At 43.4% G+C, this 23,938-nt stretch overlaps 1 protein-coding gene across 20 annotated transcripts in view; it reads left to right on the top strand.

Moving 5' to 3' along the window:
• The window catches only part of MAST4 (microtubule associated serine/threonine kinase family member 4), a 589,582-nt gene that overhangs the window by 402,547 nt on the left and 163,097 nt on the right, over window positions 1-23,938 (top strand). For 2 of the 20 annotated variants that reach the window (XM_021076762.1, XM_021076763.1), the window contains exon 1: window positions 7,426-8,518. The exons of 16 other annotated variants lie outside the window; for them this stretch is intronic. In XM_021076762.1, the coding sequence (XP_020932421.1) occupies window positions 8,427-8,518 (92 nt within the window). In that variant the 5' untranslated portion in view covers window positions 7,426-8,426. Of the gene's footprint in view, window positions 1-7,425; window positions 8,519-17,633; window positions 20,062-23,938 lie in introns of those variants that run through there. 2 more of the 20 variants (XM_021076767.1, XM_021076766.1) reach the window with 2 other exon arrangements.

The raw sequence follows: 23,938 nt of genomic DNA on the forward strand, positions 1-23,938 counted from the left end.
AACCCTGAGCAAATCCTTCCTCCCTTAACATTCATCCTAATGGTTATACCGAGGATTTAAAGATGAAGATACAGCCCTTAGGGAGCTGTTACTCTGAGGGGGTCTGGTCTGCAAACACACAGACTCTGACACAGTGTGTCCCTTTTCCTGCAGGTCCTCTCAGGAGCAGAGCCAGTAGAGGAGCAGATACCTAGCAGGGATAAGGAGGCTCTTAGGAAGGCTGTATAGAGTAAGCGGCAAGAAGGTTTGGTCTTAAGCAGTCTAGGGAGTTCCCATCATGGCTCAGTGGTAACAAACCCTACTAGTATCCATGAAAATGAAATTTCAATCACTGACCTTGCTCATTGCCCTGAGCTGTGGTGTAGGTCACAGACTCAGCTCAGATCCCATGTTGCTGTGGCTGTGGTATAGGCCAATGGCTATAACTCCAATTCAACTCCTAGCCTGGAAACTTCCATATGCCGTGGGTGTGGCCCTAAAAAGACAACAAAATAAATGAATAAAAATAAAAAAAAATTACAGCAGTGTAGGAGTTAGCCTTCCTTTTTGTCAGATGGTGGCGTTGGTCTCTAAGCATTGCTCTGGGCTCCATAATTGGACTGCTTAGCTCTATTAGAGGCCAGTGCTCAATAGAGCTAAGCAGCCTGTGTGGTTTATGAATGGGTTTTCCAGACAGCAGACAGCATGGAGAGACACACTCCTCTCTGGGTCTCTCCCAGAAGTCTCCTTCCTATAACATGACCCCTCCAGCCATGTAGGGATGAGTGTACATTTCTGGTAGCTTGTCTGACTCCTTTCCTGGGGGAGATTCAGCCTTGGAGCTTCTCCCAGGACCTCCCCCTGCTTGAGGATCAGTGGATAGAGTGCTAGGGTAATATGCTTTTCATCAGTGATGTTGAAACCCTCCCTGGTCCCATGAGCTGGGCTGCCCTCATGCATGGTCTGCTCTACTTACCTATCATACAAATCAAGGAACCACTAAATGGGGAGGAAAGGGCTTCATTTCCCCTGTCCATCTGTTCTCCCCTTTTTGATTGTGTGAAGTTATTGGTTATTTGCTACATTTTCTGAGCCTGTGATTCTCCTGGGATCCAGGAAACACCTGAGGGAAGTAGCCATCCTGGCCCCCTTTTAGTCTGTCCTTTCCTCTCTCCGACTTTACCCTTCAGCCTGCCCTTAGGCATTGTGCAGTTCTCTATTTAACGTCCTTTGTTTCCTCTGTTCCTTCTAGAAATCTGAATCTCTCTTCCCTTGTGATTTTGTTTTTTTAAAAAAATTTTTTTAAAATATCCCCAGACTGATGGAACCCTACTTATTACCCATCTCTTGGCTTTCAGCATTCTGATCTATCTCTAGGAGTTAACGTTCATTGATATTTTCATCTTCCTTTATATTTTAGCAATGTAAGCAAAACCATTTCCTTAGTAATTCTAGAAGAGCTTGCTTACAACCCATTCCCACTGATTCAACTTTTACGTTTCTAGCCCCAGTTTTTAAGCTTTATTTCTTTCTTTTTTTTTTTTTCCCCCACTGTACAGCAAGGGGATCAAGTTATCTTTACATGTATACATTACAATTACATTTTTTTTGCCCACCCTTTGTTCTGTTGCAACATGAGTGTCTGGACATAGTTCTCAATGCTATCTCCTTGTAAATCTATTCTAAGTTATGTCTGATAAGCCCAAGCTCCCGATCCCTCCCACTCCCTCCCCCCCTCCCATCAGGCAGCCACAAGTCTTTTCTCCAAGTCCATGATTTTCTCTTCTGAGGAGATGTTCATTTGTGCTGGATATTAGATTCCAGTTATAAGTGATATCATATGGTATTTGTCTTTGTCTTTCTGGCTCATTTCACTCAGTATGAGGTTCTCTAGTTCCATCCATGTTGCTGCAAATGGCATTATGTCATTCTTTTTTATGGCTGAGTAGTATTCCATTGTGTATATATACCACTTCTTCCGAATCCAATCATCTGTTGATAGACATTTGGGTTGTTTCCATGTCCTGACTATTGTGAATAGTGCTGAAATGAACATGCGGGTGCATATGTCTCTTTTAAGTAGAGTTTTGTCCGGATATATGCCCAAGAGTGGGATTTCAGGGTCATATGGAAGTTCTATGTATAGATTTCTAAGGTATCTCCAAACTGTTCTCCATAGTGGCTGTACCAGTTTCCATTCCCACCAACAGTGCAGGAGGGTTCCCTTTTCTCCACAGCCCCTCCAGCTCTTGTTATTTGTGGATTTATTAATGATGGCCATTCTGACTGGTGTGAGGTGATATCTCATGGTAGTTGTTTTTTTTTTGTTGTTTTTTTTTTTTTTGCCTTTTTGTCTTTTTGTCTTTTGCTGTTGTTGATGTTGTTGTCGCTATTTCCTGGGCCGCTCCCGCGGCACACGGAGGTTCCCAGGCTAGGGGTCGAATCGGAGCTGCAGCCACCAGCCTACACCAGAGCCACAGCAACGCGGGATCCGAGCCGTGTCTGCAACCCACACCACAGCTCACGGCAACGCCGGATCGTCAACCCACTGAGCAAGGGCAGGGACCGAACCCGCAACCTCATGGTTCCTAGTCAGATTCGTTAACCACTGCGCCACGACGGGAACTCCTCATGGTAGTTTTGATTTGCATTTCTCTTATAATCAACGATGTTGAGCATTTTTTCATGTGTTTGCTGGACATCTGTATATCTTCTTTGGAGAAATGTCTGTTCAGGTCTTTTGCTCATTTTTCCATTGGTTGATTGGCTTTTTTGCTGTTGAGTTGTATAAGTTGTTTATATATTCTAGAGATTAAGCCCTTGTCGGTTGCATCATTTGAAACTATTTTCTCCCATTCTGAAAGTTGTCTTTTTGTTTTCTTTTTGGTTTCCTTTGCTGTGCAAAAGCTTTTCAGTTTGATGAAGTCCCATGGGTTTATTTTTGCTCTAATTTCTATTGCTTTGGGAGACTGACCTGAGAAAATATTCATGATGTTGATGTCAGAGAGTGTTTTTAAGCTTTATTTCTTAAGACGGGCAGTGATTACAAGGATGACTCATTCAGGATGGGCAATTTGCTATTCACACTTCTAGACTCAAGTTCTCAAGAGAGCACTTAGAAGATGACCAGGAGTTCTCGTGGTGGCTCAGTGGTTAATGAACCCAACTAGCATCCATGAGGACCCAGGTTAGATCCCTGGCCTTGCTCAGAGTGTTAAGTTGCTCAGTGGCGTTGCTGCGAGCTGTGGTGAAGATCACAGTCATGGCTCGGATCCCGCGTTGCTGTGGCTATGGCTGTGGCATAGGGCGGCAGCTGTAGCTCTGAATCAACCCCTAGCCTGGGACCCTCCATATGCCATGGGTGTGGCCCTAAAAAGACAAAAAAAAAAAAAAAAAAAAAAATCCAAAGTACACTTCTAGGGGTGGACAGCCTTGGGGATGTGGTCACTTCTGGGTGCTCTGATAACAAGGCTGGATGGAGATTACAGTTAATTTACAGTGGACTCGCTAGACCAAGCCAAGAGCAGAGTACATTTGCAACTCAATATTAACTCCACTCTCCTTAGTGTCTTCTCATTGGACATGGCCTCATGGCAAGATTGTCAGTCCTGGGAGCTGACAGCTTCCTAGACTTCACACCTAAACTTGTCTCTTACAGTGTCTAAATTCAAGGCATGGCGCCAGGGATATTCATCTTTTTTTTTTTTTTTTTTTTTTTTTTTTTTTGGCTTTTTAGGGTCAAACCCATGGCATATGGAAGTTCCCAAGATAGGTGTCGAGAGTCAGAGCTGGCTTTTGCTACAGCCACAGCAAGGGGAGCTCTGAGCTGCCTCTGTGACCTATACCACAGCTCATAGCAATGCTGGATCCTCAACCCACTGAGCGAGGCCAGGGATCCGAACCCGCATCCTCATGGATACTAGTCAGGTTCGTTTCCGCTGAATCACAATGGGAACTCTTTTGTCTTTATTTTTTTTTTCAGGGATATTATCCTTAATGCTGGTTTGTGAGCATGGGATAGAGGGTGGGACATAGGCAGGAGAATTCAAGTCAGTGAAAAGGACCTGGAATATTTTATAGTTAGGAGAGGGGTGAGTTATGAAGGATTTGTTAAATACTTACTTCATCTTAAGCTAGCATTTCAATAGCACGCCAAGCTTATTTTTCTTTCTCATTCACCTTTCTCATAAAAACCATGACGGATAATATCACCTTGATTAATGAATGAGCATTCTGGATCACAAAGCTTGTCTACTGCCTGTGTAGGCTTAAGTGTTGTGCAATCAGTAGAAAATCTTACTGAATATTTTGTATATTGACATAGGCCAGCCATAGTCTTAAGACTTTCTAATAATCTCAATTCCTTCTTAGTTCTGTCGTCAGAGGTTTACTGCATTTGCAACTAAAATGTACTTAGTTTCTGCCCGCATAATTATTTTGTCTGCAGGAAAATATCAGTAGTTCTGACAATTTTAATTCTTGTATTTACTGACTGCGTTACCTTCTGAATCACAGGTTTCCAAATCAAGTCAAACAGGTTAGAAGACAAGTTACACTTCAGTGTCACACCTACTCCCACTCTTAAAGGAGTGTGGGAATATATCAGCCACTTTCACTGTATTAACTAGTTCCTCCCTGGGTCTTTATGCATTTTACCAATTTTTATTTTTTTTCATTATGGCTACAACGCCAATTCTCTGATGCCTTTGAAGTGCAGAAAACATTACCATTAAAAATACTCACGCCTTAGCCATCCCTTTGAGAATCTGCATGGTGAATTTCCCAAAATGTACAGATGGATGATAGTTGCAATACCTGCTACCCGCAGACCAGAATATTATCATTCAATCAAGAGAAGAAATGTGTTTTATATCACTGATTTATCCATTTTGTTGCCGTCATTGTCTTTTTTTTTTTTCTTTTTTTCTTTGTAGGACTGTACCCACAGCATATGGACATTCTCAGGCTAGGGTTTGAATCAGAGCTGTAGCTGCCGGCCGGCCTACACCACAGCCACAGCCACAGCAGTGTGGGATATGATACTCATCTGTGACCTACACCACAGCTTATGGCAACGCCACATCCTTAACGCACTGAGCAGAGCTAGGGATCAAACCCACATCCTCATGGATACTCGTTGGGTTTGCTACCACTGAGCAACAGCAGGAACTCCTCATTGCCATTATCTTTATGGGTGTTACCACATACATAGGATTTTCTGGAAGGACCATAGAGGAAATGAAATTTGGGAAGTGCAGAGTTGCGCCAGAGTTAAATCATCCCGAACTTGAGTTTCACTTGTTGCATGTCCTTCAGTTCACCTCTATTCAGACACCTACATAGGAAGTCGTCCCTTGTTTCAGCCGTTCTCATCTTTGCACTTGAAAATTATTCCACATGGTAGTTATTTTGGTATTCAAGGACAGCTGTCGCTTGTTCCCTCAATTTTCTCTTTCCTACATTCGACATAACATTCCGTCAACCCGTAATTTATATAGTACACTTTCAAGTCCCCTTTCACCAGCTTCTTTATTCTTCCCTGGGCAGCCTCTGATATGTAATTATCTGGATACCTAAAAGATAAGCACAAAAATTTTCCCCTGGGCTTATCTTTGGGGATGGGGTAGGATTCAAACAGAGTGTCCCTTGGATTTGGTTGTGACTTTTCTTAGAGCCGTGTTAAGACCGGAAGGATGTTAGCATAGCACTTCTGTTTCCAGTTACAGGCTATAGATACACATGAATCAATAAGAGAAAGTCTTTATAATTTAAAAAATATCCCCATGAGATTCTTAAAAATTCAGGATTTGTTGAGAAAATCAATTGACCTGCTAAAACAGATTTCAGGGCATCTTAAGAGAAAGGATAGATACCTGAGCATCTGAAGCCTCTCCATTCAAAAAGCATGTATTAAATGCTTGTATAAATCAGGAACTGTCAGACTATAGAAATACAGAGATCAATAAAACATGACTTCAGCCTTGAGGAAACTCACAGACTAATAGGGAAGAAAGCAGTAAACAGTCCGTTATAATACAATGTGACCAGCACCCCTGTAGAGGCATCTTCAGGGCACCATGAAAGCAGAGAGTATGACGTGGGATGCCCTCTGCTCTAGTATTACATTCTCCTGCAGGTGTTCTTTAAGCTTTTGCATATTGTTAACCTTTATGTGCATCATGTTCTGGACACTGCATGAAGGGGTTTATGTATGTCATCTCATTTATGTTTGTTCTATCATGGGCCCCATAAAATAGGGAAGATGGGCAGACATTCAGTGACTTGCTTAAGGCCACTTTAAGTGTAAGGTCCAGAAATCAAACCCAAGATTTTTGCTCTTAACCCAATGCTCAGGTCCACCTTTCTCAGAGAGAGCCTCTATCTAGAGCCACAATTCTCAACCTGGAGTCATTTTGCCCCTCGGGGAACATTTGGCAATGTTTGCAAACATTGTTGATGGTCACATCTGGCCTCCAGTGAGTAGTGGTCAGGGAGGCTGCTAAACATCCTCTCAGGCACAAGACAGCGCCCCCCAAAACAAAGAATTGTCCAGCCTAAAGTGTCAACTGTACTCAGGTTGGGAAATTCTGTTCTAGGGTATGGTGCTATCTTTGTCTCAGCCTCTAAAGAATACTTAAAAACATTTTTTTTTTTAAAAGAAAAATGTAGTATCGGGCATAAAGTACTGGACCAAGTCCCTAAGTATCTGGTGAAGTATATTTTGCCACATAAAATGAAGAAAACATTGTCTTCTTTGTCTACCTTTGAGATCTTTCAAGGATCCAAGGAATCTCTGAGAGTTGGAGGAGATAATGTGTCAGAAAGCGCTGGACAAGAATGATCAGAAATTCTTAAGAGCCCTTAGGGTGAAAATATTTCTGTGGGTCACCAGAATTAGATCAAGAGGATGCCAAAGCAAACTCCTCTTCTTCCTCTGTCCCCTCCCTTCTCAGCTGATGCCCCCATCCCCTTCTTCCTCACCTGTGTATTTCTGTAAGGAAGTTTGTTTCCAGTATTTACTGGATGAACTAAACCATTTTTTAATGTTATTTTGGCTTAAACATTAAAAAAAAAATTTAGTATCTCTTGCCATACTACATCAGATTTAAGGCAGCTAATTTAAATTCTCATATTTTTCTTTGTATACTTAATCACAAGCCTTGGTGGGTCTGGGGAATTATTGGAATACTGTGGCTTTCTTTGAAATGAGTAACAATAACATTGATTCAATTTCCCCTCATTCCTTCCTTTCAAACTTGCACACACTTAGCAGGAAAATGACTGTAGCATTTGTTAACTAAATGTCAGGCAGTGTCTTTATAGGTAGTGGTTGACCCGTCTCTAGATGGGGGGAAGCCAAGCAGGTGTTCACTGTAGCAGTTCATCAAATGGATGTAAACTCATAAATTGAGTTGACTGAGGATTCAGGTGAGTGTGGCATCCCCTCGGCGTGCTTTTCCTGCCCAACAAACAGCGTCTCGCAGAGTCGTTACTGACTTCCTTGTAGTGTTTTCCTGGTGATCCAGTCTGCAGTGAATCACGGATGGCTTCCAGGTGTGCGGCGCCTTCTCCACCGTTTGGGATCGCGCTGGGCTTATTTATTTAAAGGGAACGATCCAATGGGGGCTCCCGGCCGGGGGCGCGGCGGAGGTGGGAAATGCTGGGCTGCCCGGGTCCCCCAGGGCTCCCGCACCGGTCCCGCCTGCTCCTTTTCCCATGAGGCCCCGCTCCTCCGGGGAGTGTCTGTGCTGGGGACTGGTCCCCGCCGCCCAGCTCCTTCCAGAGGAGGCTGCACAAAGGTGTCCGGACTGGAGTCCGCCAACAGGCCAGCTTTCTCAAAGTGCTTTTAAGTTTCCCTTTTTTGAGGAGGGGAGCAGAAGAGGAGCTTTTTCCACTGAAATTCCTTTCCTTGTATGTAGATACCAGGAGGAAACTCAGCACTGGGCATGTTCGGATGTGGAATGGTTTTGCTGATAAGCAACAGCCTCCCGGAACCGAAGACTTAAAATAGTCGCCTCCCCTCCCACCCCCACCCCCCCGCAGGAGCTGCAAATGGTATCTGCCAAACAGATGACAAAGTACCTTGGACTGAATCACACACAGACAGCATTTTGAGCCGAACGCACGGCCCAACTCTTGTAATTACTGTTTATAGCTGGCCGAGGCTGGCCAGGAGAGGGCAAACCCAAGAGGAAACAAGTTTCCTGAACCTTGGAGAAATGGCTGTGTGTTAATTAAAGGCTAGGACGGGTACTTCTCACTCATGCTCCAAGTTGTGGAGATCACAGTTGGCAGCACGTTTCCTCTGGAGGGAGCGAGTAGATAATTGGGATCTTTTTTGTCTTTTTTTTCTTTTTTTCTTTCTTTTTTTTTTTTTTCTCTTTTTTGCCCCCTCTCTGTTTTGGCCTTATGGCCTTGAACCCGCAGTGAATTGAAGCGAGAAAGAAATGGATATGTCTGACCCCAATTTTTGGACTGTGCTCTCAAACTTTACTTTGCCTCATTTGAGGAGTGGGAACAGGCTTCGGCGAACACAAAGGTAAAAACGCGGGGTTCCTTTGCCTGGAGAGGGAATGCTTTGGCTTCCGAGGCCGCCCCACTGCCTGGGCCCCCTTAGCAACTGGGGTGCTGTTTATTGGGTGACAGTTTGAAAAGTTTATACTCTGCCAGAGGGGGCCCTGGTTCAGGTGTTCCCTCCTTCTGGCGGATTTCCTGGGTAATCCTGATTAATGTGCTTCTCGAGTTCTTTTGAAATGTGGATGCTGGGAACTGGAGTTGTGAGTGGTGGGGAGCTAAGGGAAGGGGGAGGAGACAGCTTGTCCCTCTCTTTGATCTGATCACTTATCCATTTCATTCACTCAGGCGTTGGAGCTTCTGCTTCTCTGTAGCCTTTCAGATGTGCCCCTGTATTAAATATTTAACCTTTATAAGGTGCAGATGTACGATTGAAAGATAGCTCAAGTCAGTCTGTTTCATATTGTCTATTGTCTGTTTGAAATGACAGGTCTGCATAACTTTGGGGTTTTTTTTTGTTTGTTGTTTTGTTTTGTTTTTTACTGTTTCTCTGAAATTTATTTCAAATACAGGGCTGACCTTCTTATTCTGTGACACATGTTTGTTAGAATATATGCAGAAAAACAAAACTTTGAAAATGACAATGAAGCTCATGCCACAAGTGGAAGGCAGTTCAGAGTTAGTTGCTGACACTGGGTGAGAGAAAATGACTTTAAAGGAGGCGTTCCTCCTCTTTCCACATTTGTATCCAGCACAGACAGGTGACATGATTGTAGGAGAGGGGCACACCCTTTGAGTTGTGTAAATACCGATTCTTTGTTTTTCCTCAAAACTTGCCTTGTACATACACATGAACCTGCATGAGGGCACCGGTGCGGTCAAATAAACAGGATGCTGGCTATCAGATTTGGAGATTCATAATCTCTGTGCTCCAGTGTTTAAAGAACACAGGAAAATGGTTCATTCTGTTGGGTTATACCAGTAACTTATTGTAGCTTAAATGCAGATATGTAATACTTTGGAAAACCTAGTAGTTTTTTCCTTTGGATGTTTCTCATGGTATTTTTTAAATTCCAGAAGGGTCCTGGAATACCCTCACATATGCTGTTTACACACACACACATATTCATATATACATACAGAAAACAAACACGTTTGTGTATGTGTGTGAGAGAGATCTCAGCAATTTTTAAAGTTATACTTTCTGTGCAACTTGAACAGTGCTGATACCGCTAAACCCTCTGAGATTCTAAAGTTGTGCCTTTTAAATAGGTGGCTGTGCTTTTCTCATTTGGCTATAATGTTCAGAGATACTCTTCTGGTATTGGTCTTTTTTTTCTTTTTTTTTTTTTTTTTTTTTGTCTTTTTAGAGCTACACTCACAGCATATATGGAAGTTCGTAGGCTAGCGGTTGAATCAGAGCTGTAGCCACTGGCCTATGCCAGAGCCACAGCAACACTAGATCTGAGCCATGTCTGTGACCTACACCACAGCTCAAGACAATGCCGGATCCTTAACTGGCTGAGCAAGGCCAGGGATCCTCTCATGAATACCAGTCAGATTTGTTTCTGCTGAGCCACGATGGGAACTCCTGTATTGGTCATTTTTGTTCAAAACTCCAAACAGCTAATCGGTTGAAGAAATACATGCTGCACGTGAACCTGGCCCCTGCTTGTCATAGCAGTACATCCTATAACCTCTTACCTTTTCAATTTCTCAGGAGCCCTTAACTATGTTTAAGTGGTTTAGGCCTGGCTGTGATGCTGCTGCTACTCTCACCTGGACCACTTCTTGGAGCCCTAAGTTTGCTCTGGCCTCACACCTGTGTGTCCAAACCTGAAAAGCATCTGGAGCCTTGCTTTCCATCACCTATCTGTCTAATGTTATTGAGTCAAATGCATAAAGAATTCTTAGGCTGGTCTGACCCTGGCCTTAGGGCAGTATCTGTCTAGCCCGGAAGATTCCATTTCCAGCCACTCGCCCTGGCAGGGAGCCTGGGTTCTAAAGGAACCTGGGTTCTTCCTAGCCACATGAGAGATTGTGGGAGGGCTGTGTCCACTCCCCAAGTCATGGGCCCATATCTTCAGCTGAGTGATACCTACAGAGAGGGAGCTGCCCGCCTTCCCTTCTAACAGTAGAGGTTGTCACAGCCTGTTTGCTACTGGGGAATTTCCAGGACTCACAGAATTTGGAAATATGTGTCCTAAAGATTGTCTCTAGATATATCTACTTATAGTTGGTCTCACAGGGTCAAAACTGCTTTATATTTATTATGTAGATTCAGAAAAATGAAGGGCAAATGTCCTCCTCTGCGGGTCGGTATGTGTGCCTGTTGCATTTTCTTATTATACAGCAATCAATTCCCACTCGCTCTGTGTCCTTCATAAAGACACACAGCATATGCTTACAGTATGACTCTTCCCCTTCTGTGACCTCCCTTAACTGCTCTAAATCTTTCTCCTCCAAGGCTCACATGAACCCCATTTCTTACAGGGCTAATCTGGTTCCCTAAATCTGTCCCTTTAAAAGGACCTCTCCAGGAGTTCCCATCATGGCTTAGTGGTTAACAAACCCGGCTAGCATCCATGAGGACATGGGTTCAATCCCTGGCCTTGCTTAGTGGGTTAAGGATCTGGCATCACTGTGAACCATGGGTATAGGTCACAGACGTGGCTCAGATCCCATGTTGCTGTGGCTGTGGTATAGGCCAGGCGGCTACAGCTCCGATGCAGCCCCTACCCTGGGAACTTCCATACGCCATGGGTGCGGCCCTAACAAGACAAAAAACCGAGAAAAAAAACCAAAAAACCTCTCCATTTCCAAATGGCCTGCTCCCTTCGATAGCCTCTTTCCTATTTGAGGGTGTGGCTGGTGACCAAGTGTGAGAATGCTTTGCCCTCATCCTCAGTCAGATGTGCCTGAGCCCTTGGAACAACCCCCCTGCCTAAGCCTGCTTTTCCGTACTTTGGCTGACTTTGTTCGCCCGATCATTTACTTTGCATATTTTATCCCAGCTACTTGTTCTGATTCAGATTGTCAGCCAGCAGACTTCATAGTAATCTGTTCTTTAATATCAGCTCCTTGCCTCTGTAAGAGAGTCAAGTCCAGCTTTGAGTCTGTGAATCAGCCTCTTAGAGCTCCTAAGGGATAGCAGGTTTGTACCACATAGACAAAAGAAACAGAGGCTAAATGGTTATAGGCTTTCTCCTTGAATCTCTATCATGGCAGAAATTGTCATGGAGACCTATGGGTTTTTGCTGTGTTGCATCTGCCTTGTCCATTCAGCATGGCCCTGGTGTGTTGGTTTGCCCTCTCATAGGAACACGTTTAAGCTTTCTCTTCCAACTCAGAGCCCTGCCTGGGCCCAGAACTCCCTGAGTTCTTGGGGAACAGCGTCCACAGGCTGGCTCTCATGTCTAGACTCTTTTTCCCAGGCTAGGGGTCAACTGGGAGCTACAGCTGGCGGCCTACGCCATGGCCATAGCAACACCAGATCTGAGCCATGTCCATGACCTACACTGCAGCTCACCGCAACGCTGGATCCTTAGTCCACGAAGCGAGGCCAGGGATGGAAACCTCATCCTCATGGATACTAGTCATGTTCCTAACCTGCAGCGCTGCAATGGGAACTCCTCAGGCCTGGACTCTTAAGCAGATCCTGATGCACGTCTGTGCTTTCTAGCCTGGCTTCTTTGAGCTCCATTCCCAAAGATGATATGTCGTTCCTTTCATTCCTTTTCTCCCGGACTGTGGCAGGCACTGGATTGTATCTGGATGCCCACTGGCTTTGTCTGCAGTTTTGCTGTAAAGCTCACATTTCCACTGGAAATGATTTCTTTTTTATGACTGGCTTTGCCTACCTCTCCTCCTCCCTCATCTCCTCAAGGTGATCTCAAGACAGCCATTCATCTGCTGCTTTGAGGGACGGAAATCTAGGCTAAATGGACAGGGTACTTCAACCAAAATGTCCTGTTTTGAACTCAAGTAAGAATTGATGTTTTTTTTTTTTTTTTTTCTGTTTGTTTTTTAGGGCCGCATCAGCGGCATATGGAGGTTCCCAGGCTAGGGTCCAGTCGGAGCTACAGCTGCTGGCCTACTCCACAGCCATAGCAGTGCCAGATCCGAGCCTTGTCTGTGACCTACACCACAGCTCGTGGCAACGCTGGCTCCTTAACCCACTGAGCAAGGCCAGGGATTGAACCCGCAACCTCATGATGTTGTTGATTTGTAAAATCTTTTCTTTCTCCTTTGGATTAAAAATTTAGGGGGAGGATTGATCAAGCTTCTCTGTGACTTATATCCCATCTTTGTCACACTGTAAAGAAAGGGCTGCTGGTGACTTATAGATGTTGCTCCCTGCTTTTGAGGTGCATCTTTAGTCTTGTTGAGGTGCGGTCTAGAGAGTCTAGAAGATGCTTGATTTTTAACCTTAATGGTCAGAAATCTTTCATGTTTTCTTGTCGCTTAAGTGATGACCGCCAAATCTCAGTGATACCTAAATTGATAAAATTCCATCCAGACCATTGGGTAGTTTGTGACTCAGTTCATCACTTTGAGTGAGGTTCCAAATGAACCCTTGGGATAAAACGATTTTTTTGGTTTTGCTTTGTTTTTTGCTGAATTCACATTACTCAGCAGTTGCTATGAACAGCAGGTACATTCAGGGATCTTAAGCTAACTGCTGTAGTTGTCAGAATGCATTGAATTTTTATGCATACTGCATCTGCCCTTGAGAAACATCTGTAGTGTTTGGTGAGTTTTTCCTTTGTTTTGAGCATGAATATATGCCTTTAAAAAGCATGGAATATGCTTTCCTCCTGCCCTGACATGTCAGGTATGGGTTATCCTGTATGCACCCGTTTCACAGAAAGCCCAGTTAATTCCCCGTTTATTGAGCATCTGTTGTGTGCCTGGGCACCATGACCCAAAGCTGAAGGCCAGAGGCTTGCCTTCAGTGAAGACATGCAAATGAGTCATTGCAAATCAGGGCAATGGAAAAGGATTTACAAGTACATATAAGCCATAGGAGTGGCCAGTGGGTAAGAGAGACTTTGGTCTCATGGAGCTGGGAGATGTACCACATAGAAAAGGTAACACCTCAGGGAGGTTTTGAAGGGTAGATTGGTATTTATCAGACAGGAAGGCAGGGCTTTCCCAAGGAGCAAAAGAAATGGTGGCCTTGGCAACGCAGAATTCGAGGGATTATACATAGCTCAGTATTGCTGGAGCATAAAGAACCAGAAGCATAACTCAGTATTGCTGAAGCATGAAGTTTAAAGAGGCTCTATAATATAGCACAGTTGGCTAAGGGGGTTGATCTGAAGCTAGGTTACCTGAGTTTGAATCTTAACTCTGTGTCTTGGGTAAGTTGACTTCTTTGGGCTTCAAATACTCTAGCTATAAAATAGGGACAAATAAATTACTTATCTCATGGGATTGTTGTAAAGATTAAAATATGTTCCTATGTGTAAAATGCTTAATGTAGTGATTCATATGAAAACTCTCAATAAACCCTAACTTTTAACATAGTTACTGTCATCATAACAAGGGAATGAGTAGTGGGTGATGGCTGGGGAAAAGACTTGAGGTGCCTGGTATTTGCAGGACCTCAGCCTTCATCCAAGGGGTGAGAGGTGCATCTGGCAGCTCTGGGGAGTTTAGGTCTGAGAGAAAGGGGTGAGACCTGGAGACATTGAACAGGTCACTGCAGTAGCTTATCTGAAGGGTTTTGCAGGCCTGAGCAGAGCATATGCTTTGCTTTGAGAGATGTTAGGAATGTAAAACCAGTAGAGGTGGATGAGCCATTGGCACTGAGGGATGCAAAGAGATACCACAATGGCCCTGGGGGTTTTAACTTGGGGGACCAAGGAAATATAAGAGTTGGGGAGAGGAAGACACAAGAATTTGTACTCACCCCTTTTATCCCCAGGGGCTTAGTTCATCCCTATTTATTGAGCACCTATTGTATACTGAGTACCATGGAGCATTCATTCCTTCATTCAGCCAGGACCCGCAGCACCAGTGTCTTGAGCTGGGTCAGGGATAGAGAGGTGAACCAGACAGAGTGCACTGGCCTCCCAAATCAACAAGCATCTGAATAAAGTCAAGTGCTGAACGGGGGTTCCAAGGCTGAGAGCAAGAGCTGAGGAGAGAGAGTAACACTGCTGTAGCTACTTTTGATAAAAGGAAGTTCTTTTGAGGAGGTGGTATTTAAGGAAAGACCTAGAGGATGAGAAAGAGCCATCACGGGAAGAATTTGAGAGGAGGCATCTGAGAAGGGCCAAGGCTCTGAGGCAGAAGAGCAGGAGCCCCTAGGCAGGTGGTTGGATTGTAGGTCTGAGGCACTCTGGGAGGCTGAACCCGACATAATAGGCTTGGGAGTCCTCATTAGGACCATGAGAAATGTTTCACTAATCTGTGGGAGAACTACAGATGCCCCATTTAAGGAGTAGGCAGAGATGCAGATCGGTACCAGAAAGGAGACTCTGGGGGGAGTCCCATAAGAAGGAAGCTGGCAGGGTGATCTCACAGAGATCCAAAGAGAACAGGCAGCTGCCATCCACAGAGAGATGAACCGAGCCTGATGGCTGAAAGTCGTGGGTGACTTCATTGTGAACCATGGCAGCACAGGGCTGGGGTGGGGGTGGAGGAAAAGCTGGGAGACAGGATTGAGGGAGGAATTGGAGACCATGGGTGGCAGCCACTTTCTGTGGGTTGCTAAGCACAGCAGCAACACACCCTTGTGTCCCGGCCTCTGCACATTCACAGCTGGCCTGTCAGCCCTCTTCCCTGAATCATATCCCCTTACTCAGTGTTGCTCACTTTATTGTCTGCTTCATCACCCAAATAGGCCCTGACAGCTTCCTTTCCCCTCCCCTCTGGGAGCTCAAGTTCTCTCCCCAGCCCCATGGGTATCTCCTTTCTGATGTGTTTACGGTTGGAGCTGCTCTGAGTGTCTCATCCCCTTGTCGACTCTGCCTGGGCCTGAGCGGGTGGGGGTGGGAGTGGAGCTGAAGGGGTGGAGGGTGAGCTGCCTGCCCCTCCAGCCTTTTCCACAAGTGGCTGAAACCTGGCGCGCTCACATCCAAGCTCCCATCCTCTCCACACCTGACCTGCAGGCTCTGCCCCTCCCCGAGTCCCTGCGCCCATTTCCTCCCACTCCTTGCTTTGCCCAGGCCTGTTTCACAACTGCTTGCTTTCATCCTCCTCCTTTCTTCATGCGCTGGACTGTCTTTTCCACGGGCGGGACAGGCCTGCCCATCACCGTGGGGCTCGCCCTTCCATCCGCTCCTCTCATCTCCTGTTAGCGCTGACGTGGGCGCTGGTCCATGAGGCCCTCGCTTGTGCACCCTCCTCCCCCAGCCTAATAAAGGACACTCCTGGGGCAGAGGAGAACCCCGAGACCCCAGGCTGTGGGCTCTCAGAGTGACTTGTGTGCAGAGCCAGGCCGCCCCACACCAGAGCAGCGTGGTCTCCAGTCTTCAAGCTGACCGGACACACAAAGGATGTGAGCTGGAATAGGCACATCTCAGAAATGTTGCTCTTAGCTTCTAGTGGGAAGTTTGCAACAGGAGGTGACAGATTGTTTGTTTTACCCCTTGAGTGCTTCTTCGGTCTTTTGTGAACGGAGATGGAAGGAGAAGGAGCGAGGAGGAAAGGAGTGAGAGGCAGAGAGAAGTATGTGAGAGCGCAAAAAGTAGATTTCAAAGGACGTTCCTTCAAAACAAAGCACGGGCCTACGGAATGCAGGCTCCCTGGACAGGCCTGGGCTATTCGTTGCTGTAACTGACCCTGGGGAGGGTAAATGGGTGTCAGTAAGTTCACAGTGAAGGGGTAGACTGTTATATGCTTTTATGGCTCTGTTTGCTTCTCTTTACACACATATCCTGCTATCAGAAACCTGAGTAATGTTTTGAAAACAGGGGAATCAGAAGCCTTAAGATTGAGACCATCTGCTTTCTAGGCTAAAAAGTTGGGGTTGAGAAATGACCCGAGTCCAGGCACGAAGATGGCCCACGGAAGAGGAAAGGCTTGGGGTAGGGCTTGATTCTGAATAATTTGGGAGAGTCCTCCTTGGTTGAAATGAACGTAGGCTAGTTTCTCAGGGAGCTCAGCACTGGAGGCTCTGAACCCCCACTTCACCCCCCAGCACGCCCATCTCTCAGTGTGAGTAAGCGTGTGCACGAAGTTATTTTTAATCTGAGCTGCCTTCACTACATGTAACCTAGTCATTTGGGAGTGACATCTCGGTAACTGAGTAATCCCTTTGAAAATTAAGCAGGAGATCCAAGACGATAAAAAGGTCCCGGGGCCACCTGGATGAAAGGAGGCCCAAGGTGTGCATAAAACCATTTATTAAAAGGAAGGTCAGCCTCTATCAGTAGAAGCCTTGGGTATCTTGTAGCACCCTTGGTTTTTGTGATCTGTGACATATTTTGTAACTAGAGAAAGATCCCTAAATAAAAGTTCATGTGGTTATTAATACATGTAGTTCTAGTACTTTATTTTCTTTCCTCTATCTTCGTAATTAGGGAAGTTCCCTTGTGAACTTGGCTATAAATTCTGAAAATATTGACCTTATATCTTATTAATAGAATGAAAGGACCAGTGGGAGTTTTAGCTACACTAATGGCTATTGGATATGCTTGTTAGAGAGGTAATTATAGCAATATCAAACTGAAACGTCATGTTGTTTGGTTTTAAAGAAAAAAAGGCCCAAGCAGAGAATTTAGGCTTTGATCAACATTTGAAGGTAAAGTAGACTGGCAAAAAGAGACAGTCATTAATATTTATCTTATCTGAAGCTCCCGCATTGCTTGCTTTATTTCAGAACCAGCCCCCACCCTGGGACTTTCTACATTCTGCTGACTTTGGAATTGACACTTATCAGTGATTCCAATTTTGCTAGAGTTTGGGGTTCCTTAGGCAATTAATGGCAGGCAAAATCCAGATTTTGACAAGTGGTAGGCCAACCACCGTTTGTGTTCTGAAGTTCTTGAATAAGCTTTTAGCTCTGCACTGGAAAGAAGCAGCTCCATGTCTCTGGAAACTTTCTAACTTGACATAGAAATTCATGTTGCAAATATCTTTTAGGATTTCCTTCCTTTTTTTTTTTTTTTTTTTTTTTTTTTTCGGTCTTTTTAGGGCCATACTCTCGGCATATGGAAGTTCTCAGGCTAGGGGTCAAATCAGAGCTGTAGCTGCCGGCCCACACCACAGCCTCAGCAACTCGAGATCCAAGCTGCGTCTGTGACCTATACCACAGCTTACGGCAATGCTGGATCCTTAACCCGCTGAGCGAGGCCAGGGATTGAACCCCCACATCCTCATGGATGCCATTAGGGTTCATTAACCACTGAGCCACGATGGGAACTCCCGCAAATATCTTTTAAGCATAATGTATTAGGTTCTGAGTACCTGTGTGGAGGCAGTAAGGAACTAATGAAACTTGATAAAGTCTATTTGGGTCATAGAATCAGAGAGGGAGGAAAACTGATGGGGCCACTGGGCTCATCTTGCCCTATGAGTGTTTGCTGAAACTGTCTTTGCCATGCTTTATTCTGTCTAATTTTAAACACTGAAGTACATGTTGATGTCTCAGGACTCTGATTTTGACCTTAGAACATTTCTCTGGAGAGTCACTATTACATCATCTAGCCACTGCCAGATTTCTCAGCTACTAAATCTGAGCAATATCACAGAGTCTGTGGCTTGAGTCAAAATCATCTATATCCCTTTAATGTTCCTATCGATTAGAGTGTTCTGTGATCAAGTATCTTTAATTAGAAATTGTAATTATTCAATGTTTCTCTTTTATAGATAGGTGGGGGGGTTAAGGGAACAAAGTATGTTTGTCATGGGAAAAACTGCTAGCACTCTAGGAAATACGGTAATTGAAACCTTTGTTACTGTAAAACAATAGCCACTAAGTGACTGTTATGTAATGTTATTTCTTCAGTCTGATCTGGAATGGCTTGTTGATCTTGGAACTTGAGATACAATTCCTATACAAATACTACTTTCACTTGGCTAATCTCAAGACTTCGGATACAAAATTGAGGACTTTTCCCAGCACATCACCTGGGTCAGACACTGAGCATTGGAGAAATTGAAGCCATGTTGGATAGGTCATTGTTCCACGTGAAGATCATTTTATCCTCTTGGTATCCTCTGTTTGAGACCCATCCAGATAAACACCAATCATTTGCGAATCCAAAAAATGGTTCATTGTAAAATTAGCCCATGCTTGCCTAACTGCTCCATTTGACAGACAGGTGGCAAGGCGGCTGATAGCCACACTCACCTAACTTGGCAGGTTGGATAGGTGACTGTGAATTTGCATTTTTCATAAACGATAGGCTCCTCAGCAAAGGAATTTTTTTTTTCATCTTTGATTCAAATGGCCCTGATGGAACAGGTAAAGTATGGGATAGTTCAGGGGTGCTTTAGGTTACATTTGTTGTTGTTAAGGAATCTGCAAAATGAGCTACTATGTTTATGAATTATAATTTCTATAATGTTATCGATTGTGACATCTTACCCCAGACAGTAAATTTAGAATTTACTGGGGTTAGATGTTTGGACCCCAGAATTAGTAGGGAATAAAAGTTGCCTTATTTTTACTGTGGCCTGTAAACTTTGTATGTAGCTCTTTTTCTTGATAGATGACTTCTCTTGTCCATTTCAGGTAAGTTAGCCTTGGAAATCTCAAGTTTTTTAGCTAAAAAATCAATAGTGGCTTTTATAAGCCTCCTTAACATAGGGATCCAGGCTCAAGACCAGAGCTGTGTCTCCTTCAGTGCAGCTCTTGGATCTTAGTGATTTTGATGTCAATTTTAGCAGCATTGCCACTGCCAAGTTGCCCTCTTGGTAGGTAGATTTCAGTTTTCTCTGAAATTGTTATTGATTACTTAGCCTGTGATGGCTTTGTAAAGAAACAAAACAAAGCAAAACAAAACCTCTTTAAACAAGAGACGTTTTGGTTTATTTTACCTTTTGAGACTTAACCTACATCAGACCTAATCAGACGTAGGGTGATGTTGGGATTAAAAGGTACAAATACTTGAACTGGTTAGATATTAATATGATACAACTTTTTGGTGGTATTCTTCAAAAATATAAACATTCCGTTTAATGGGTCCGAGGTTTGAAATCCATAAAGAAAAGGGTTTTGACTCTTGGCACTGATAGACATATTCAGAAATGTTGTATTCAAGCCAAAGTAAATACATATGCCCTTTACACTTTCTTTCATTTAGTAGAAGTCACCTCTGAACTCTTATTTTGGCATTAAGGAAGCTCGTCATGACCTATTGTTCCAGAAAGATTATAGTTCTCATTTTAAGCTAGTTTTCTGGTTCCCATGTAAGTGAAATGCCCAGCCTGGAGCCGAGGAAACAAGCTTCACTTTTCAGACCTTCCAGTCTTTTAGGTGTGTCGCACAGGCTGTGGCTTGTAGCTGCTCCTTCAGCCACTTAACAGGTTTGATTTCAAATACTTAATAAGAAACTAACATGTTTGGAGGGGATTCATGGCCCAGCATTTATGGATTTTGTTGGGAAGTTCCAGGTGTGTATATATCTTAAAGTCTATGTTAAGGCCTGTTTAGACTGAAATGATTTTGGCTGGTTTTGCTTTGTTTTGTCTCTGCCTTCTAGTCATAAACTGATTTTTTTCTGATGTCTTAGGGACTGGATTGGGAGGGGCTGGCTCCCAGTCCTGAAGGCCAGGCAGCTCCTCTTTCAGCTCCTTGTTTTTGAGTGCCTTAACAGCGTTAAAGAGAAGTCAGATGTTTGTAACCTGGGCCGCAAGAGAGAGAAACCAGAGGTCAAGAGCTAGGAGATTAACCTTTGAAACATGGGAAGTTGATTACATTTAAAAGGACTTGGAGGGACTTCTTATGAGTTATGTATCTTGGGATGATGGTGTGATCTTTTTTCCTGCTTTGTGGCTCATGGATGAACCTGAATTACACTTTCTGACGCCTAATAACCCAATGAGCCAATTTGACTGTGACTTCTGTGGGCAGGGTCTGGGGATTTATTGCATTGCCTTATTTGTTTGTTTATGTACCAAATTTTTTGAGTACCTTTCATGTGATCAGGATTGTGATTATGTCCTGAGCAACAAAGGTATGTACGGCATGGTCCCTTTGTTCCAGTAGCTCCACCCAGTGGGGTTAGAAAGTGATGTAGACAGATAAGTACGGTAATGTGTAATAACCAATGGGAGATCCTCCAGCATCAATAAAGGAGGATGAAGCGGGAGAATATCTGTTGAGGCAGTTTGGTGTATGTTGTCTTGTTTAATACTGTCTATGATACCTGTCACACAGATGAAAAAAATTGAGGCTTAGAGAAATTGTCTCAAAATTACTAACAGTGCATGGTAAATCGGATAAAACCTAACTCTCCTCTCCTGTCTCCAAGGGAAATGTAGCTCCAACAATATTCTAATTATTGAAAAATAATATTTGTAAAGTAAGACTTTAGGAACTTCATTTTTATTGTATAGCCGCCTCCCGGCAATTCAAAGAAATTTGTGGAATATTGAGCCCTGATAATTTTGATCTTTGCTATAGAAATGCCACCTGCTGTCTGAGGGAAGAGAGCAAAAAATAGAAGTAGGTTTCACTTTGTTTTAAAATGCCACCTGCTGATTCTTTCTCCCATTAATGGAAATTGTATATGTATTCTCCTGTAATTTCCCCATCGTAAAGTATCACAGTTTATAATGGTATTTGAGTGGGCTTGTGCTTTTGAAATTGAGGTTTTACTTCTGGTGTAGCTCTGAACAGCTGCTATCTTACAGGCCTTTTGAATGAGTAACACTACACTGCACCCATGCCTATAGAGCTGAGATTTCTCTCTGTATATTATAAAATCCTGTGCATTCACATGAGTGTGTTTATTATGGACTCACTCATCTCAAAATCCTTGCTGATTTTGTAGTAGCACATCTAGTTGATGTTATAGAAGGTACAACAGTTCTTGAATCTTACATGGCAATACAGTATGAATGCCAGGAAAGATCTGCTGGGATTTTAGAGATGAGTTGCTTACAGGCTGCTGCTTTACTTTTTAAAACGATGATACTTTTTCTTGAATATGCTAATGCCAACTACGTTTTTAAGGAGAGGAGCTGATGACATTTAAATACATATTTGTGAAAATCAGTATATTTAGAGAATTAAGAGGTAACTGGTATGCTTAAAATAATTGTATAAAAATAAAGTATGAATAATATACAACATGTAAAAGGCACAAATTGCACCCAGATTTCTCTAAACCACAAAAATCTTTCACTGGCCATCTTTTAGCTCTCAGTGGTGCCACATGTGAATTGCTCTTGAGAACTGGTGCCGCTTACCAAGGACGCCATGAAAGAGGTCTTCTGTTCACGTGCTCTTTTGAATATGTTAGAGAAGGTATTTTTCAAGCCACTAATCCAGGTCCAACTTCTTCAGATTCTTGCTGACACAAAGTTTACCATTTTAGGAGTTGCGTTGTGGCGCAGCGGAAACAAATGTGACTAGGAACCATGAGGTTGCGGGTTCGATCCCTGGCCTCCTTCAGTGGGTTAAGGATCTGGCGTTGCCGGGAGCTGTGGTGTAGGTCGCAGATGCAGCTCCGGTCTGGCATTGCTGTGGCTGTGGCGTAGGCCAGCAGCTATAGCTCCAATTCGACCCATAGCCTGGGAACCTCCATGTGCCTTGGGTGTGGCCCTAAAAAGACAAAAAAAAAAAAAAAAAAAAAAAAAAAAAGTTTACCATTTCAATTTACTCACTCTAGAAAAACAAAGTACAGGCAGCTGGGTGTGCTTTGTTTTGTTTTCTGAACATGGTTTATCAAGATACAGTTTACATGCCGTAAAATTATCCTTTTTAGACATACAGTTCTATAAATTTTGACAAATACAGTTGCATAACTGACACTAAAATTAAGGTATAGAGTATTTCTATCACCTCAAGATGTTTTAGGTACTGTTTACTTGTTCGATAATGCTAATATAGGATTAGAAAAAGATGTTTCGTTTTGCTCTCCCCTGCTCCTCTCACACCTTTAAAATTTAACTCCATATTTTACTAAGTTTTGACAAGTTGTGACCAAGTGTCCTTTTTCTATTCCAAGATTCCGGCCAGGATATTGTATTACATTGTGTCCTCCTTTTAAAAAATCATTTTGATCGGGAAGGTGATTAACACATAGTTTGATTACTTGGTTGGTAATGTCATATAGGTATGAGAAAAATCTGTCAGAATACGATATTGAAAGAGAAGCAAAAACTACCTAAGGTTGTATGGCCCATTATTAATATGTAATAACCCCTTTGATGCTAGGGAAAGAGGTTTTGAGGAACCAGATAAACACATTCTACTAGCAGGAATTGGTTATAAATAATTTGGGATTGTGTATCGGGGAAGGAAACAGCCATGAGGTGGAAGATTTGGAAGACATATATTTTAAGACAGAGATTATGATTGTTGGAAAAGATAGATCCAGAAGGAATTATGGAGTTTTCAGTACAGGTGAAAACAGAACAAAACATGCATTTAAGATGAATTCAGGATACCTTATTGCTTCGTAAGACAATTTATCCTGTCTTTTCACGATTTTTATTATATTTCAACTTCAGCAGAATGTATATAGCTTAGAAAATAGAATTTAAACTTAACACATACCCAAGACAGAGAATGGAGACAGTAAGAACAACCATAAAAAATCACCCCAAATTCTGTTACTCAAACCCTATGAAAAATGCAGAATTATCCTTCTACATGTTTTTGGTTTTTTTTTTCCCCCCCTGGGTGCCCGTGTGTACATACCACAAAACTCATATTTTATCGACTCTCCTGTTTGATGAACTGCGTTTTTCCCTTAAAGAGGTCTTTTAAACCTGTAACTGTACAAGGGTAAGATTTCCAGGAAATTTGAAAAGTATCTATAATGTACAGGAAGGTATGGGTGGGGTAGTTAAGCTGTCGAATTGTGGGGAAGCATTCAAACTCATGCTCTGCAAACCACCATGCAAATGCACAGCTCACCTGGTGTGGGAGTGTCCCCAGCCGGCTCACTGGTGTGCAGAGAGGGGGCGAGGCCATTGACATCTGTATGTCACCTCGGGTGGTCTCACATTTTGGGTTCAGTTTTTCTCCGCCTGTATTTAGATGTCTTTTGAAATGTTCCCTTTAAAAATACTCATGCTAACTCAGAAAGATTCCAATTACCATCTCCCCACAGGCTTAAATGTTAAACCTCAGGATCTAAACTTTATCCCTTATGTGTGTGAACAGGCTTGCCAGATGGCAGGCCAATTAATATATTTTGCAAGGTGTAGAAATGTTTTCTCTCCATAGGGGAACAATGAATCCATCTGCTCCGCATCTTCCTTTCCCCTCTGTCCTTTGGGGAAAATCATCATTTAATTTTCAGAAAATAAATTGTGA

This window comes from Sus scrofa, chromosome 16, assembly GCF_000003025.6.
Source record: "Sus scrofa isolate TJ Tabasco breed Duroc chromosome 16, Sscrofa11.1, whole genome shotgun sequence".
NCBI classification, from domain to species: Eukaryota; Metazoa; Chordata; class Mammalia; order Artiodactyla; family Suidae; genus Sus; species Sus scrofa.